The sequence below is a fragment of the Glossina fuscipes genome, unplaced genomic scaffold (assembly GCF_014805625.2).
Source record: "Glossina fuscipes isolate IAEA_lab_2018 unplaced genomic scaffold, Yale_Gfus_2 2, whole genome shotgun sequence".
In the NCBI taxonomy this organism is placed as follows: Eukaryota; Metazoa; Arthropoda; class Insecta; order Diptera; family Glossinidae; genus Glossina; species Glossina fuscipes.
Genome location: NW_023998416.1, coordinates 30,483,239 through 30,499,872, shown reverse-complemented (window position 1 = coordinate 30,499,872; position 16,634 = coordinate 30,483,239). Strand labels below are relative to the sequence as shown.

The 16,634-nt window shown below is 34.5% G+C and overlaps 5 protein-coding genes across 10 annotated transcripts; 3 read left to right on the top strand and 2 right to left on the bottom strand.

Annotated features, from left to right (window-relative positions):
- Positions 1–58: 58 nt before the first annotated feature.
- LOC119633461 (sorting nexin-2) lies at positions 59–3,231 on the bottom strand. Its single transcript, XM_038027023.1, has 8 exons — positions 2,994–3,231; positions 2,207–2,328; positions 1,979–2,133; positions 1,751–1,920; positions 1,576–1,692; positions 1,079–1,522; positions 866–1,018; positions 59–203 (listed from the first exon to the last, which is right to left on the bottom strand). Exons 1-8 carry the CDS (start codon positions 3,153–3,155, stop codon positions 153–155), a joined length of 1,374 nt encoding a protein of 457 aa, XP_037882951.1. The 5' UTR covers positions 3,156–3,231; the 3' UTR covers positions 59–152.
- A 1,597-nt stretch (positions 3,232–4,828) lies between these two features.
- Positions 4,829–6,140, top strand: LOC119633580 (trypsin-1-like). Its single transcript, XM_038027195.1, has one exon. It carries the CDS (start codon positions 4,829–4,831, stop codon positions 5,657–5,659), a length of 831 nt encoding a protein of 276 aa, XP_037883123.1. The 3' UTR covers positions 5,660–6,140.
- A 1,189-nt stretch (positions 6,141–7,329) lies between these two features.
- LOC119633452 (ras-related protein Rab6) lies at positions 7,330–8,696 on the top strand. The gene has a single exon (XM_038027010.1). The coding sequence runs from the start codon at positions 7,824–7,826 to the stop codon at positions 8,448–8,450; it is 627 nt and encodes a 208-aa protein (XP_037882938.1). The 5' UTR covers positions 7,330–7,823; the 3' UTR covers positions 8,451–8,696.
- A 1,443-nt stretch (positions 8,697–10,139) lies between these two features.
- LOC119633627 (threonine--tRNA ligase 1, cytoplasmic) lies at positions 10,140–13,840 on the bottom strand. 6 transcript variants are annotated; one of them, XM_038027252.1, is made up of 5 exons: positions 13,822–13,840; positions 12,774–12,834; positions 11,911–12,353; positions 11,179–11,849; positions 10,140–11,115 (listed from the first exon to the last, which is right to left on the bottom strand). In XM_038027252.1, exons 2-5 carry the CDS (start codon positions 12,823–12,825, stop codon positions 10,200–10,202), a joined length of 2,082 nt encoding a protein of 693 aa, XP_037883180.1. In that variant the 5' UTR covers positions 12,826–12,834; positions 13,822–13,840; the 3' UTR covers positions 10,140–10,199. The 6 variants fall into 6 exon arrangements, with proteins under 6 accessions (XP_037883180.1, XP_037883178.1, XP_037883179.1 ...); XM_038027250.1 differs by lacking the exon at positions 13,822–13,840 and adding an exon at positions 13,745–13,769; XM_038027251.1 differs by lacking the exon at positions 13,822–13,840 and adding an exon at positions 13,538–13,735.
- A 367-nt stretch (positions 13,841–14,207) lies between these two features.
- LOC119633579 (probable protein S-acyltransferase 23) lies at positions 14,208–16,574 on the top strand (the record flags this gene model as incomplete). The annotated part of the gene is made up of 3 exons (XM_038027194.1): positions 14,208–15,479; positions 15,543–16,034; positions 16,095–16,574. Coding segments are annotated over 3 exons (1,956 nt in total), but the record flags the coding sequence as incomplete, so codon positions are not given.
- Between the last annotated feature and the right edge of the window lie 60 nt (positions 16,575–16,634).

Sequence of the window (16,634 nt, the reverse complement as noted above, 5' to 3'; positions counted from 1 at the left end):
AAAATATAAATACATATATATAATAAAAAAAAAATATAATAAAGCACACAACGGAGGATTTGCTTGAGAATTTAGAATGATTGACTCTCATTTATGTGATAAAACCTATATAACCAAACAAAATGCACAAAATGTAACGTAATTGTTATGTTTTAAACTATTTCCCGGGCACAAGGTATGAACGCCTCCCAATAAGAGATTATCTGCAAGCACAAGAAAAATTTACATAATGTAGAAAATCCATTATATAAAGTCCAAATAAAGTTATTTCCAATACAATTTCAGATTTACGACTTATTCGTTTATCTTCGAATAAACAATATTTGAAAACAATAGCCTGAATGACGGCACTAAGACATTTTGGTTAATGGTAAAAGGGGATTAATAACTTAAGTCATGGTGATATCATTAAGTTTTATGTAAGGTAGTAAATAATCGTTTACATCTTTTAAGTTACAATAACAAATAGTTCATGAATTGTTATCCTCTGTATTTAAATTTTTAATCTTATGTTAGCTTAGTTTCAGGCGAAAATAAAATAAAATACCTTATTCTTCATGTGTAATCTATCTTCTAGATATGTACAGTCGTACTGAAATGTATACAAGAATCTTACAGGAACACAAATAGTTAATATAGCAACGTATTGAGAAGAGCAATTTACCTAAAAAATTATTTTATATGAGGCTCCTATTTTATGGATGCATTTTTGAACTCAACGAGACTAAAAAGTGGTCAGAACCTTGCTATTGGCGCAACTAAATTTCGTAGTTATCTCCCCCCGTCTTCCTAGGCGCGACAAATACTTTAAAAACTTAATATATACTCGTTGACGGACGTAAAAAGAATCCATCGGAGAACTCACCTGTTGCTGATGGGCCATTTGATCTTCAATATATCTTATGATGCTGTTTTTAAAGTCTTTAACTCTACTTAATTCAAAGCGCTCCATTTCTTTTTTAATTTCCGTAGAAATCTCCTCAAACTGTTGCTGACAACGTTGAACTTTTACTTGCCACTGAAATGTAATTATTTAATTATCTGCATTTAATTTCTACCACACCTTTCGTTTTCTTACCTCCTCAACTTCCTGATGAGCTTGTTCCAGTTTGTCAGTTCGATTAGCCATTTCGTAGCGACCGCGATTTTCACGCCTTTTCGTCAATTGCACTTGAGCGTTTTGCCAGTATTGAAAAACTTTGACACGTTCGTGAAAGGCAGATTTAATAGCTCCGAACAGGCCCAAATAATCTTTAACAAATTCAGCGAGAATATAAAAATCTGAATTTGATTGTTCGGCGCGCAAAATTTCGATCTTTTCCTCGGTATCAGCCAAACTAGAGAGTGCTCGGGATAAACCAGTATGCTCTTCGCAAGTACTCAGCATGGCAGCCGACTTGGCCACTAAACCAGTAAGATTTGCCAATTCTTTACGCGTTGTCACTAAGCTCTTAAGTGCTGAATACAACCGTTGAAGATTAGCATCAAGATTTTCAACTTCAGTTATTTTTTCATCAAACCACTAAAGAGAAAAGCAATTAACCTTTTTAACTGAGTAAAGGCCTTTTTACTTACAGGATCATTTTCATCCATTTTATAAGTAATCTTATTAACAGTCTCACCAACTTTATTAAACAAACGCACAACAGCCGCACCGCTTAAAGTGGCTGTATTAACCGCCCGAGGCAATTCCTAGTTCCAAAAACTCGTTTTAAAAAAAGTTCTTCAAAAATTTTTTTCAATTTACAACCTGATCACTTTCCAAAAAGTTAATAAAGTCCAAATCAACTCTTAAAACGGGATGTTGCGCGGTACGATTTATGAAACGCTCTAGAGCCGCTCGACGTTGCTCCACCCATTCTACATTCACTCCCGCGCCAGGTTCACTTTGTTGAGGACTTATCTTTACCTTTGTTGTACCTTTGAAAAGAAAATTTTTACAAAAGAAAGCTACAAAAAAAGCAAGGATGATGCTTACCTAATATATTCTTCGATGGTGCTGGTGGTACTATTTTACCTAATTTGATATATTTACTGGCTAATAAATCATGAATGCCCAGAAAATCACTAAAACGTCTTAAGGTACTAAAATCTGTCCGCTTAAATTTTGGAATATTTGTTCTGGTTGTAACTCTAGATATATATATATATATATATATACATGTATAATAATTATCATCGATCATAATGACAGTTTATGCTTTACTTGTAAGTTAAATATGAACTCATGCCGTCTCCAACTTTTTGCGGTTCCGATACGGCTATTTCTATGAAATAATCACCACTGTCGGAAAGAACATCCTGCATATTACCGGAAGAAATGCGGCGCTGAAATTTAAAAATTGATGTTCACATAAAAAATTCCGCGATACAAAAGAAACACAATTAAATTCCTTCTCAAATCAAGAGGTGGCCGCATTTTCTGCGGCTACACAACATTGGGATAAGTGGAATGATTTCAATTAGACCATTTGAAAAGCGTGTAAATACTACCCCCTATTGTTTTGCATCCAAGAATGGCAAAATTTTGACATTGCCAAACAGTTAAGTCTTTGGAATTTTGCAAAAGTTCATTAGCTTTAAGTACAAATATAAATTTAGCAAGGATCGTTCTCACAATTAAATTGTATTTAACAGCTGACCGTTGAACTGGTCTTCAGAGATTAAAATTCCGAATTACTAAGGACTGTGTTGAAACAAATGGTGTTAATTTATAACAGTGTATTTAGATATACATTTTTATACATGTGTTGGTTTGCTCACATGAAGTATGTATTTGCATATTCGCGTTTATCATTGTAGAATATATATATACATATGTATACTAAATGTTAAACTGCTAAACATTTCATAAACAATATCAACAATTTCTAATCAGTGAATGAGAAAAAATAAAAAGACACCGCCCATTAAACGAAATCTTAAATGCTTAAAAACCTTAAGCTTTGATATTAAAAAAAAAATCCTTGAAACATCAGAAATATTTATCTTACATGCATGACCACTTCAATATTGTTATTAGCCACTGCCGCCACTGCCGGTACTTCCTCTTCCTCATCTGGCTCGTCATCAATATTAGAGACACCATTATTTATATCCACATCAGCGAAATCACGCTGTAAATCATGTAAATCATCGACAGTTTCCATTGACATATTTCTTAATTATTAGCTTAGAAGAGAATTAAATTTAAAAAAAATATTCTATATTTCTGCTTTTGTTTTATCTCTCTATAAGTATTTTTTGATAATAATCCATAGAAAAACAAAAAAAATTAGCAAAAAAATTTCACTTGTAAAAAATGCTTCTTCTATTTTGTACTGAAGAATTTGTCAATCACTGAGAAGTAATATTCCATGACTTTTTATTTAATTTAGTCTAATTATTCCCAATTTCCACTTCATCAGCTGATATGTTAGATGAGAAAAACAAAGTTTATAGCAAAGAATTGAAGTTACTTTTCAAAAATTTTGAAAGATGATTTGTTTTCACTGCAGTAGAGAATAAAAAACAACAACACTCTTTGCTTTTACTGGTTAGGCATAAAACATAACAACGCGATGAAAAACTGAGAAGAAGATATTAAGTGAAATCTTTTTGTGTTTTTATTATTGTTTGTTACTTATTCGAACATTTGTTTTTTGTTTCATTAGAGAAAGGTATGGTAGGGTGCACAGGTTGACAGGGCCAAAGCGTTAAGTATGCATTGTTTTATTTTCAATTGATTTCGTTTCCTTCTATTGAAACTCTATCGAAAGAGCTAATAAGTAAACGTTATGACAAGATTAAGAAAATAACAGACGTTATTCTCTCCCAATGCGGATAACACGGACATGGTGTTTAAATAAATAAAAAGGAATTATATGAAAATTCATTAAAATAATTTAAGGAACAAAAACAAATTAATTTCTAACTGATAGGTGCCATATTTGAAGGTTTTTTAATTTTCTTATCTCTTCAGATTCATGCAAAAGAAATATGGCCATGGGATACACGCGGTCACTCAGTTTGACATTTCAAGTCAACTTTTTTAATGTACATTTGTTAATTTTTAATAAAAGAAAATTATGCAGATTCTCAATGCAACTGCGACTACAAAAGCAAAAACCTCCAACCGTGGTCTCGCTCTCTTCGTTCAACAGCGCAAAAGAAAATGCGCATAGTATTGAATATGAATACAACTGACTTTGAATATTGACTATCCAGTTTGGCAAAAAGGCATTGACTTAAAGCGGGCTATGGTTATGCCGAAAATGTCCTAAGAAGCAGCGAGCAATGATATAAATGATATATATAGTATACTGGCAACCGATGCAATGAGGCAATTGTTAGTTCTCTAGCTTTTCTGAATAACTTTTGTAACTCTGTAAACAAATTGTAAATAAATTCCACGAGATTTTAAATCGCGAGTGGCTCGTACCTATGCAGAGCAACTCGAGGAAAAATGTAAGTAGGTAGGAAAGTTTTACAAACACTTAAAATTTGAGTGGTGCTGGCGTGTATAATATCGGTAAGAAGGAGGCGAGAGTTTTGTAGAAAAAAAAGTAATAAAAGAGGGAAAGTCGATCTTCGGAGAAAGAAAGAAAATGCATGTTTTTTGATAAAAATTTTATTTGGATTGGTTTAAAGCAACAGATAATGTAATCTGAAACTCTTCACACTGTTTTGGAAAAAATGTTTTGTGATTCCTCATGTTTTCATTATCTACGCTATCTATCGACGTCACATATAATCAATTACTTTAAATACGTAGGCAAATAATTATCTTTTTCTATTTTCTTTTAAAATGATGATAGGTAACGAAACTTTTAGTGTGTAAAAGATCGTTATGAATTACGTGCGCGTCGTTAGCCTTTTTGTTCTATTAATTTCTTTCAAATTATTAATCGTTGATTCAAAAAGTGTAGATGGTCGTATATTTGGTGGTACTAACGCTGATTCCAACAATTCACCATTTATTGTATCTTTTCGTTATAAAGGATTAATCTATTGTGCCGGGAGCATTTTAAATAATAACTGGGTGATAACGGCAGCTCATTGCCTTAGTTCTGAACCACAAGTATATAAAACTTCTTTAATAGCAGGCAGCATTTATGCAAACCAAACCGAAAACTCCAGTCAACAAAGGACTATTGACCGTTATGTTGTAAATGATTTGTACTTAGGAGATACCAAACCTTACGATGTTGGTCTTGTGTACACTAAAATTGGCTTTAAATGGACCGCAACTGTGGCCTCAATTGCATTGCCTTCAAAGAATGTAATACCTACCGGTAATGCAATTGTGTATGGTTGGGGAAGCACTTCTAATACAAATACTGAAATCTTTCCGAATATTTTACAAATGGCTGAAGTTAAGATTATTTCAATGAAAGCGTGTGAAAATGCTTTAGAATATCAGGCCAGTGATCTGCATTCAACTAATTTATGTACTGGTCCCTTGACCGAAGGAAAAGGAATATGCTCATCCGATTCTGGCGGACCGCTAGTACAAAAATTAAACGGCAAAAATATTCTAATCGGGATTGTATCATGGGCTGAAATACCCTGTGGACGAAAGAATTCACCTTCAGTGTATGTTCGAGTATCATCACTTATAACCTGGATTTCCCAAAATCAAAAAATACCAAAGAACAAAAAATTTGCTATAAATAAATAGAAGCTTTTAGTATTACTATAATGAACTTAGTCCATAAAATATATGCTTAATTTAAGTGGAAAAAAGGATATTCACGCCGGGCTATAATCTCCGTTTTTAGCGGGAAAAACTAGTACAGTCGTTTTAACATGAAGTTTTTTTACACAGGTCTATCGAATATTTTTGCAATTTCTGACAATACTAAAAATGCAACAGGATATATTAAAAGACTTCGATGTACTACACAGCGGATAAAAACATATTTAAGATCCGCGACTTGACAAGGATGATTAGGATAAGTATACCAGACAAATATAATTAACCTGGGCACGAAGACTAAAACGTTAACGCGCTCTTATCTCATCATACATTAAAAAGATATACGAAAGACAAGAAAAAGACGATCAATTTCAAGTTCAAAAGTTATTTTTGAATTTTTTTTACATTATATTATCTTAAATCCTTTCTACACTTCGGTCCCTCCTATGGAATTCGACTAAAACGATATAGAAATCATACAAAATTAACATTTATAACTTGGCTTCACTCTCGCAAATCATTTGATTTCTTCCATTTCAAATAACAGTTAATCGTGGTGTTAACAAAATTTTGATTTCCTATAGAGAGCAAAAATTAAATCCGCTAAATAACTTTCTATTGTAAATATTTTATGTGCTCATTTTCATTTTTAAGTACGTTAAACTTCTCTCTGCTTTGTTCTACTTGCTTCCCATAAGTCTTCTTTATATATTTCCTCTTCCACTTCGGCCTTTTTTTTATACTACAAGCGCTGTTGTCGCAATCTTTAAGGAATTCGCAGTACAAATGCATTCTGCAGCAATTCTACATAGCTACGTAAATGAAGCCAAGTGTCAGATTTACGGATAACGGATAGGAGCAATTGGGCCAATGTAACGAAAAATCGTTCTTCCTTTATTTGTTTTGCGATAGTGAAGCCAAGTTACAACTGTTAACTCTGCATGAATTTTACTTTGCACTTCTACATTATGTTTACCGAACTCTTTATATCTACTCTTTATAGCTACGCAAATGATGCCAAGTTTTGCTTTACGGATAAAAATAATTACGCCAACTGTAAAAAAAGATTCTTGTATGTTCTACAAAACTAAGTACAAATTTTTTATTAAATTCTTTTATGGATTGGTATATTGTCTATGACTACTGTATGATTTGATGTAAAGAACACACTACTTTATAATTGATTTATGTATGTTACATTATTTTGTTAATCGACTTTTATATGTATGGAATGATCTTAATTCTCTACAAAATTGCATTTGCACTAGGAATTCTATGTAGAGTGCCTTAGAAAAACTACTATTGTGTCGCTTTATTTTTATTGCATTTAGGAATGTTATGAAAAATGTACGCGACTCTCTATATGGAGCGTCATTTTCGTCCTATGTCCAGGAATGAGCGTGTTGTTTTAAAACTAATAATTTTCTGATGAATAAAATTTTTAGGTTTGTATTAAAACTTAAAAGAAAATATCCAACCCCATTTTCTGTGTGTAAAACCATATTAAACTAGATTGCCTTTAAGATGAAAGAACTTTGAAAGTAAAACGTTATATATACTGTATTGACAAAATCATTTTCACGATGAGTTACGTCTTCTGTGGCAACGCTTTTTGTGACTCAATTATTAGAGAATATTTATGAACGAAAAACAAGAGAATCATGTTTAGTGAATCCGTCAATTTATTGCTAAGAATTACAAAAATTAAATAATTTTATATTAAATACTTTCAAAGAATTTAAGAAAAAGTACAATTAAAATAATAGATTAAAAAAGGTTATAAAAGTGTATAATTCTTCTTGAAGGACTACAAAATCGGAGAATTTGCAACTTACATCGAGCGAAAAATCGAAACATAATTCTTCAGCCCAGCCCGAAGAGTGAGCTACGTTGCGAGTCTAGTTTAAAAAAAAGGCAAACATTGAAAAGAAATAGCAAACAATTAAAGAGAAGACAGTAAACTAGTAATTAACTACATCAGCAGTGTATTTAGTTGAAAACTTCATCAAACGTGTAAAAGTGGTTTTTAACTGATTGGGAACAACTGAGATTAAGTGGCATTTATAAATAATTTTTTTACCACAAAATATAAAAACAAGCAAAACCTCTTACTTACTCCACCATCATTATCGAAACGCGAGCGAACATGTCATCAGGCGATTTTGGTAATCCTTTGCGTAAATTCAAATTAGTATTCCTGGGCGAGCAGAGTGTAGGCAAGACTTCACTGATCACTAGGTTTATGTACGATAGCTTCGATAACACCTATCAGGCCACGATCGGTATTGACTTTCTTTCGAAAACTATGTACTTAGAGGATCGGACAGTTCGTCTGCAACTATGGGATACTGCCGGCCAAGAACGCTTTCGATCTTTAATACCATCTTATATACGTGATTCCACTGTGGCGGTAGTAGTATACGATATTACTAATACAAATTCATTCCATCAGACCTCAAAATGGATTGATGACGTGCGCACTGAAAGAGGTAGTGACGTCATCATAATGTTGGTTGGAAATAAAACTGATCTCTCCGATAAGCGTCAAGTTTCCACGGAAGAGGGCGAACGTAAGGCTAAAGAATTAAATGTAATGTTTGTCGAAACGAGTGCCAAAGCCGGCTACAATGTGAAACAATTGTTCAGACGTGTAGCGGCTGCGCTACCTGGCATGGACTCAACGACAGAGACTAAGCCCTCCGAAGATATGCAGGATGTACATTTAGGTGTTCAAAATGAAACAAAGGATCCCGAAGGTGGTTGTGCTTGCTGAATAATACCATCAGTTTAATTTTCCATTAAAATTTTTCAACGCTAAACTCATTATACAAAGACCCCTTCTAATATAAAAACCGACGCTGAGGCTACTAGGGAATAACAATCACATGGAAAACCTTGTAATAAATTACATTTTCAAACTCAGTAGCTAAGGGATGTGTGTGAGAGCTGATCTTGATGAACTAAAATGTAGACTGCTTTTACCAAAACAACCAACCAAAATTTGTTAATAATTTTTATACAAAAATTGTCAGTAAACACACATTCCTTTAAATAACCGATTTAATATTTTTTGTTCTTAATTTATTTATAACGTAAAAGCAATGAATAAAATTACTTCAAAACATTCAAAGGAAATTACATAATTTACAAAAAATGTATTGAAAAGTAAAAAGTAAAGGAGTTTCTCTTCTTCGCATTACCTAATAATAAACTTATGATATTTAGGTGCAGTAGGTTACCAACCTTGAGGATATGGAACGGCTCTCTAATTATAATGCTGAAAAAAAAAAAGAAAAAGTTTCGAGTATGTTGATTACATACTGCTAGGTAAACAATGGTTCTTGTTGTAAGAAGAATTTTGGATATTTACCATTTTCCAAATACTGTTTTTCCCTTTAGAGGCCTTAAATTTCATATTGAAATTCTTTGATGATTTTCCAACAATAAGTGAAGTAATGAGATGTGTTCGTCACCATTCTAGCTTGTGCGTTTACATTTGTATGCAATGTATGCATGTAAGTTCCGACAGACGGCATGAGTGAATATTTGAAATCTCTCGTTCTCAAATCTCATATGCCTGAATATTGTTGAAAAATTGATTTACCTCAGTAAAGGGCATGCAACTTAAATTTAATCGATGGAAACTATGTTTACCAAATATGGAAAACGAATTTCTTAATCCAATTAGTTGATGAAAAGAGGAAAAGGAATAATTTTATGAAAAAAATGAAATGAAAGCTGCTGCTTTTCTTACTTTTGGGGTCTTTAAGTGATAAGAATATACAGGTAAGGTAGCCTGCTTGCCTCTAAGATTAGTTTCGAAACGTACGCGTCATTACCGTTAGTAAAGTTCTCTAGTATACAATAGTAAAAAGTGGAAGTGATTTGATTTTTGTTTTATTTATTTTTTCCACCTGTAAGATGTAATCAGGAATTTTTCAATAATATTCCAACCCTTAAATAACTGTCTGTCTGGCAAAGTGCTCTTACATACCATATATTATGTAGTCTAAAAAGATATCATCCCTAATGCAATGTTATTTTTAAGAGCATTTATGAGGATTACGTCTTTAAGAGCATCAAAGCTCTTGGTGTCTAATAACTGCAGTGAAAAATTGTCAAAGCAATATTTTCATTTAAGATAAGACTTTGAAACAATTTAGTTTATAGTTAAGGCTGGCATGTTTATTGAAGTTTTCTGTTTCGTTTTTTAAATTCATAATGAATACAATAATAACAAGGGACCTTTATGATTAATTCTTCCGTACATCACCACTAACCGATTTTTCATCGTCGCGAAGGATCAACTTTTAACAAAATTTTCTATTGGATATATTGGTCTTATCGTCCAGACTTTTGTAAACAAAGGAAGGGTGGATGCTGACCTTGGCATTAAGTTGTTCATTCGCGATTGATAAACGAGGGATTAGGGGTGATTCTGTACAAATCAAAAGATTATTTGTTATATAAATTTATTTAGCTGAAAGGCGCACTATTTTGTTCCTTATCAAATTATAAAAATTTAAAAGCTGTCCTCGTTTGTAATGAATTCATCTTTAATTTTTTGTAATTTTGCAATAAGATCCTGAATAGAGACTTCACCATGCACTTTGTTGTCGCGGGTACGAACATTAACTGTGCCAGAAGACCGTTCCTTTTCGCCGACAACTAAAATGAAATTGAATTGAGCCAACTGGGCATTGCGTATTTTTTTGTTCATTGTATCGCCGGCGTCAAGGTCGGCCTCGACCATAAAACCAGCGCAATGCAATTGATCGCGTACAGATTGAGCATATTCATCGAAATGCGGACCAACTGGTACAACCATAACTTGTCGAGGCGAAAGCCAGAAAGGCCATTTGCCAGCGTAGTTCTCTGTCAGAATGGCAATCATTCGCTCGACCGAACCTAAAATAGCTCGATGTATAATTACAGGTCGTTTCTTTTCACCGTCATCGGCAACATAATGCAAATTGAAACGTATAGGCAGCTGAAAATCTAATTGAATAGTGGCGCACTGATGAGCTCTTTTCAAAGCATCCATTATAGTAATATCGATTTTCGGTCCATAAAAAGCTCCATCACCAGGATTCTCTTTCCAAGGTAAACCGAATTCATCGAGAGATTCTGCCAAAGCCTTCTCAGCGGCATTCCACTGTTCCAGTTCGCCTAAATACTTTTCCGGACGTGTAGAGAGAACCAAATTGAACGAGAAACCGAAAATAGTGTATACATGACGTAAAAAGTCTAAACAACCCTTCATTTCACTTTTAATTTGATCAGGAGCGCAAAATATGTGGGCATCATCTTGCTGGAACCGGCGCACTCGTGTAAGACCAGTCAGGGCTCCTGATAATTCATTGCGATGCAATACGCCAAAGTCTGCCATACGCAAAGGTAATTCACGCCAAGAACGGTTACGATTATCAAACATTAGGCTAAGGATCAGGAACATATAGTTACTAGAAGATCTTTTTTCAAATATTGTATTCTTAGCTTACCAATGACCAGGGCAATTCATGGGCTTTAAGGCGAATGTTTCCTTTTCTGCTTCAAAAGAGAACATGTTCTCGGCATAATGTTGCCAGTGGCCAGATGTAACCCACAATTTCGAGTTATAAATGTTTGGTGAAATAACCTCCTGAAAGCCTCTTTTCCGATATTCGGATTTAATAAAATTCATTAAAGTATTATAGATGTGCGCTCCTCTGGGTTGAAAAAAGCATGATCCAGGTGATAATTCGTGAAAGAAAAATAGTTCTTGTTCACGTCCAATTTTTCGATGATCACGTTTGGCTGCCTCTTCTTGCAGTTTTTCCCATTCTTTTAGTTGCTTGGAATCAGGAAAAGAAATGCCATAGACGCGCTGCAAAGTCTCAGCGTCAGCTTTTCCTTCCCAATAAGTGGAGGAATTTTTGGTAATTTTCAAAGCCTTCACTTTACCAGTATGACGTACGTGAGGTCCACGGCATAAATCAATTAATGGACCACATTTATAAACGGTTGTAGTATCGGTGTTAACTTTCTCATTTAAAATCCGACACTTGAATTCGTTATATTTAAACATTTCTAAGAGATCTTCTTTCTTCATTTCCAAACGCTCAAACGGTTGTTTCTCTTTAACAATTTGTTTAACCAAAGATTCCATAACTGGATAATCGTTGGTGGAAATCTGTAACAAAAGAAAAGAAAACATGATGAGAATCTACACCGTGTTTGTCAATTTTACATACGCCTTCTCCCTCCAGATACATGTCATAATAAAAACCATCAGCTATTGGTGGACCGTAGCATAAATGACCACCATAAATACGTTCCATTGCTTCGCCCATAATATGAGCTGAGCTATGCCAAAAAACGGCTTGAGCGTCAGGATCATCAAACTTTAATAGTTGCAGGGTGCAATCGCCCTCCAATACCCGATCTAAATCCCAAACGCTGCCATTAATTTTTGCTATAACGGTATTATCAGCCAAGCCCTGACTAATTCCCTTAGCCACGTCATAGGGTGTAGTCTCCCAAGAAATACCATCTATTTCTTTCCCATCAGGTAAAGTAATTTTTATAGGATTTCGTGGCTTGGCGGCTAGTTCAGATAAATATTTTTCCTTACACGTTTCCCATAAAGCATTGCGTTCCTCAATATATGCTGGCCATGGATCAAGTTCGGCGATTGCTACGGAAAGATAGACAAAAACAAACTAAAATTTGCTTTCAACAGAAGTAAAAATACTATAATGGGTCACAGTCTACTAAAAAAATTCTACGGCACCCTTCAATTATTCATATAACGACTTTTTAAAATACGATGTTATATGGGAAGTGGTCGGAAAATTCATGGTTATCAAAATACCCTAAAAATTGCGGCTTGAAGGTTGAACACAAGAAAATGAACACGGTCAGGCGGACAGATGTGTTCAAATCAATTCATAGGGAAGTGAGAAGAGAAAAGAAATTGGAAAGCGGACGTACCCTGGTCGTTCGGTTCGGCTTTTACGACATATCGGACCGCTCACTCACTGTAACTCAGTGCAACTGGGCTAAACGGGCTAACTTAAATTTACTGTTTGAGTTTTTATACAATTTAAGAACCTACCGGTTTTGCTATCCCCGATGGGGCCATTATTTTTCTGCTTATCTTTTTTCATTTTTGCGGCCTGCAAAATACAAATAAAATGATATTAACATATGAAAAACAATTTTTTTATTTAATTTGAAAAGCAATGACTTTCTAGTGTGAAATTTATAACGAAACAAGTATCAAATGCGATGAATCGCATATAAAGTGAACCAGCAAAGTGCAAAAATGTGACTAATTTCCACTCTATTAATCAATGAACTTTTTCGCAAATTTTCTTGTTACGTTTGTTGCCAATTAAAATAAAAGTTTTATTTTCCGTAGAACAAACTTTTTTCACTATCTGCTTAAATATGCTGGTAACGCAGTGAAAAGGGAAGTTCAGACACGTTTACTTATTGAAGTTTAACTATTGACGAATGTAATGACATTTTCACTTCTTATTGATTAGATACGTTGCAGATGGCTGATGCAAAAACAAAACAAAGAAAAAAAAAAAGAACAATCTGATGAGAATTCAAATAATGTAAAAATGAAGATAATTTTAAGAATTTTTTCCGGCTCGGACGGCTTCCATTTGACAATATTGGCAAGCACAGTTTTTTAAAGTGTTAATTCTTCTTATAAAATTATTTAAACAAATGTAAATTATTTTATGTATTATTAAACAATCGGACTTTCAGTTTGTTGAGTTAGAAGGGAAATGGTAAGAGAAACACACTTTACTTTAATTTAATTGGAAAGAAACGACAAAGAAAATGAGTTTAATTTTAAACACGAACCAAAGTAGCAAATGGTCTTTGCTTGTAAAAAAATCTATTAACAAAATCAATATGATATTCCAGCAACAAATTTGCACGATTTTTGTCCGGTCTCGATAGGTTTCCCGATGCGTTAGTCGATAAGATTTCACTACATGCGCTATGACAACACGACGATATTGAACATAGTTTGTTGATGTTTATTTTTTGTGCTTTTAATACTCGTACTGCTTTATTCATTACTTTATAACTAATTTATTATATCAAGTCTATTCTTATGCAATTTTTAATACTTCTTCACATGCCTTTTAGTTATTTATACCCAATCTATTTAGTTTTAATACCACGTTCGCATCAAAAAACAAATTCTTTTCGAAATGTTGCCATATTTAACGATACGCTTTTAATATGATTACCACGATTAAAACAAATTTATGGCCAAAATTTGCTATAATGTTTGCATATCATTTGTTGTTGTAAACCGTTACTGTAAAAACTAGCTCTTCTTTATTAAATCGGCTTTCGGAAAATATCGATTTTTTGAGGAACGTTTGACATAATCCACTAGACAAGTGTTTTGAACGAGAAAAAGCAGCAAAATTTTGTCTATAAATTTATCTTAGTTCACTCAAACTCAATAATCAAAGAGAAAAAAATTATCTAAAATTGCAGAGCTTAAACAATTTTCTAATTACAAACCGAATTTGAACGGTGCAAGTATAAAGTAAAGGCTAACAAAATTTCACATTTACTTGAAAATCCGTTGCTGTCACTATACAGCCATTCAGCAGTCTTTCGAGCGGCGTCGAACGTCATTGTGGAGCGAAACGATTTTTTTAACGTGGCTTCAACGGACAGCATCAGGACGCAGCACAGTAAAGTTCACCCGAGTCCGGGGGCAGGAACAGCCCGCAGTGTGTGGGCTCTGCCTCTGACCTATGATAGCTGTAATATGGTAGAAGAAGATGGCACAGTAACACATACTCCCCACACTGATCAGGAAGCCGATGCGAGAAGATCTCACACACCAGGAAGCGTAGATGCGGACGGTGCTGTAGGAAGCTCTTCTGCTGATGGTACAGGCGCAAATGAGCACGATGACGAAAACTTATTAGTTTTCGAAGGAGCTGATGGGTCAGTGGCCCATTTGGACGACATATTCGATATAATTAAAAATGGTGAAGTGACCGATTTGGAAAATTTAACCGAAAAGTTCGGTATGGAATGTTTATCAGGTCGAGATCGTCATGGATATACGCCAGCTCATTGGGTGGCTCTAAATGGTAATGTGGAAATGATGCGTTATTTAATAGAGCATTCAGCACCTATTGATTTGCCTTGTTTGGGTACGCAAGGACCGCGCCCTATACACTGGGCTTGTCGCAAAGGTCATGCTGCAGTTGTGCAGGTTATGCTGCAAGCCGGGGTTAATGTTAATGCCGCCGATTTTAAGGGCTTAACTCCCCTTCACGTGGCGTGCATGTATGGGCGTACTGCCACTGCCGCATATTTATTAGGAATGGGTGCTTTAAATCATCTAACTGATATAAATGGGGACGCAGCTTTGCATTGGGCTGCCTATAAAGGTCATTCTGACCTTATGCGTTTATTGATGTATTCAGGAGTGGAACTGCAGAAAACGGACAATTTTGGTTCAACTCCATTGCATTTGGCGTGTTTATCCGGAAATATGGCCTGTGTACGATTATTGTGTGAAAAATCGAATTTGGATTTGGAACCGCGTGATAAAAATGGTAAAACTCCCATTATGTTGGCTCAAGCTCACCAGCATCAAGACATAGTACGTGTTCTTTATAATGAAGTGAAGAAAAAATCCCGTTGGTTGCCTTCCGTATCCGAAATATGGGGTTGGTTATTTGGCGGAGCTGGCGACTCAAAAGGTCCTTTACTTCTTTTTTTATTCTCCGTACTTTTATGGGGTTACCCGATGTATATGATAAGAGTATGTAAAAATTAAAGATCTCACCCAAATTTATTAATTATTCAATGACAAACTATTTTCCAGGCCATACCAATCACTTGGAATATTTTACGACGTTCTCATTATTGTTTCATTTATTGGAATGCTGTTATGTGGATTAGTTGGATTATAGCAAATCGGCGAGACCCTGGTTATATACCACTTAGCTCGGATGCGTATTATCGAGCTATCAAACAAATTCCATACTTTGATAAGCTCAAGAAGCGCAACGTCATTTTGACTCGTCTCTGTCATAGTTGCCGTTGTTTAAGGCCGTTAAGGGCTAAACATTGTCGCGTCTGCAACCGCTGTGTGGCCTATTTCGATCATCATTGTCCATTCATATACAATTGCGTCGGTCTACGAAATCGAATGTGGTTCTTCTTATTCGTTTTATCGGTGGCTGTAAATTGCTCTTTTACTATTTACTTTGCTTGCTATTGTATCATGATCGAAGGCTTCACTCTACTTTACGTGTTAGGTCTTATCGAGGCGGTAGTATTTTGTGGATTGGGCTGGATTTTAACATGCACTTCGGTGAGTTCTCATTTGTTTAGAAGCGTAGTTTTTCCTCGAATGAAATTTTTTCGCCTTTAGATTCTTCATGCTTGCATGAATTTAACAACGAATGAAATGTTTAATTATAAGCGTTATCCATATCTACGCGATAAACGAGGACGTTACCAAAATCCTTTTTCACGCGGGCCTATACTAAATCTCTTGGAATTCTTTGTTTGCTTACCCGATCGCAGTGATGACAATGATTTCTTGTTGGAGGATAACATTTGATTAAGAAGTTAGGAGCGCGCCTATCAGGCTCGTCGCCGCAAATTGCCGCCAGTTCGTCAATAAAAGAATGCTATGCCAGGTTTGATGATTTCGCAATGATGCCAATATCAGCTAAAAAGTCTTTTTTTGTTTATTACTTAAAATCTTTCAAGGATTTATTTGAAAAATTAAATGCACCGACACGCACACAATTTTCATTACAAAAGCTTAGCTAAGTAGAAATTAATACTTATTTTGATTAATTCGAAAAAATGAATAAAATGTTTTTAAAACACTCCTCAATCAGCATATAATGCAATTTAATTATAATGCAATTAATTGAATCGTGTTCTTTAAAAAAATGTTGTT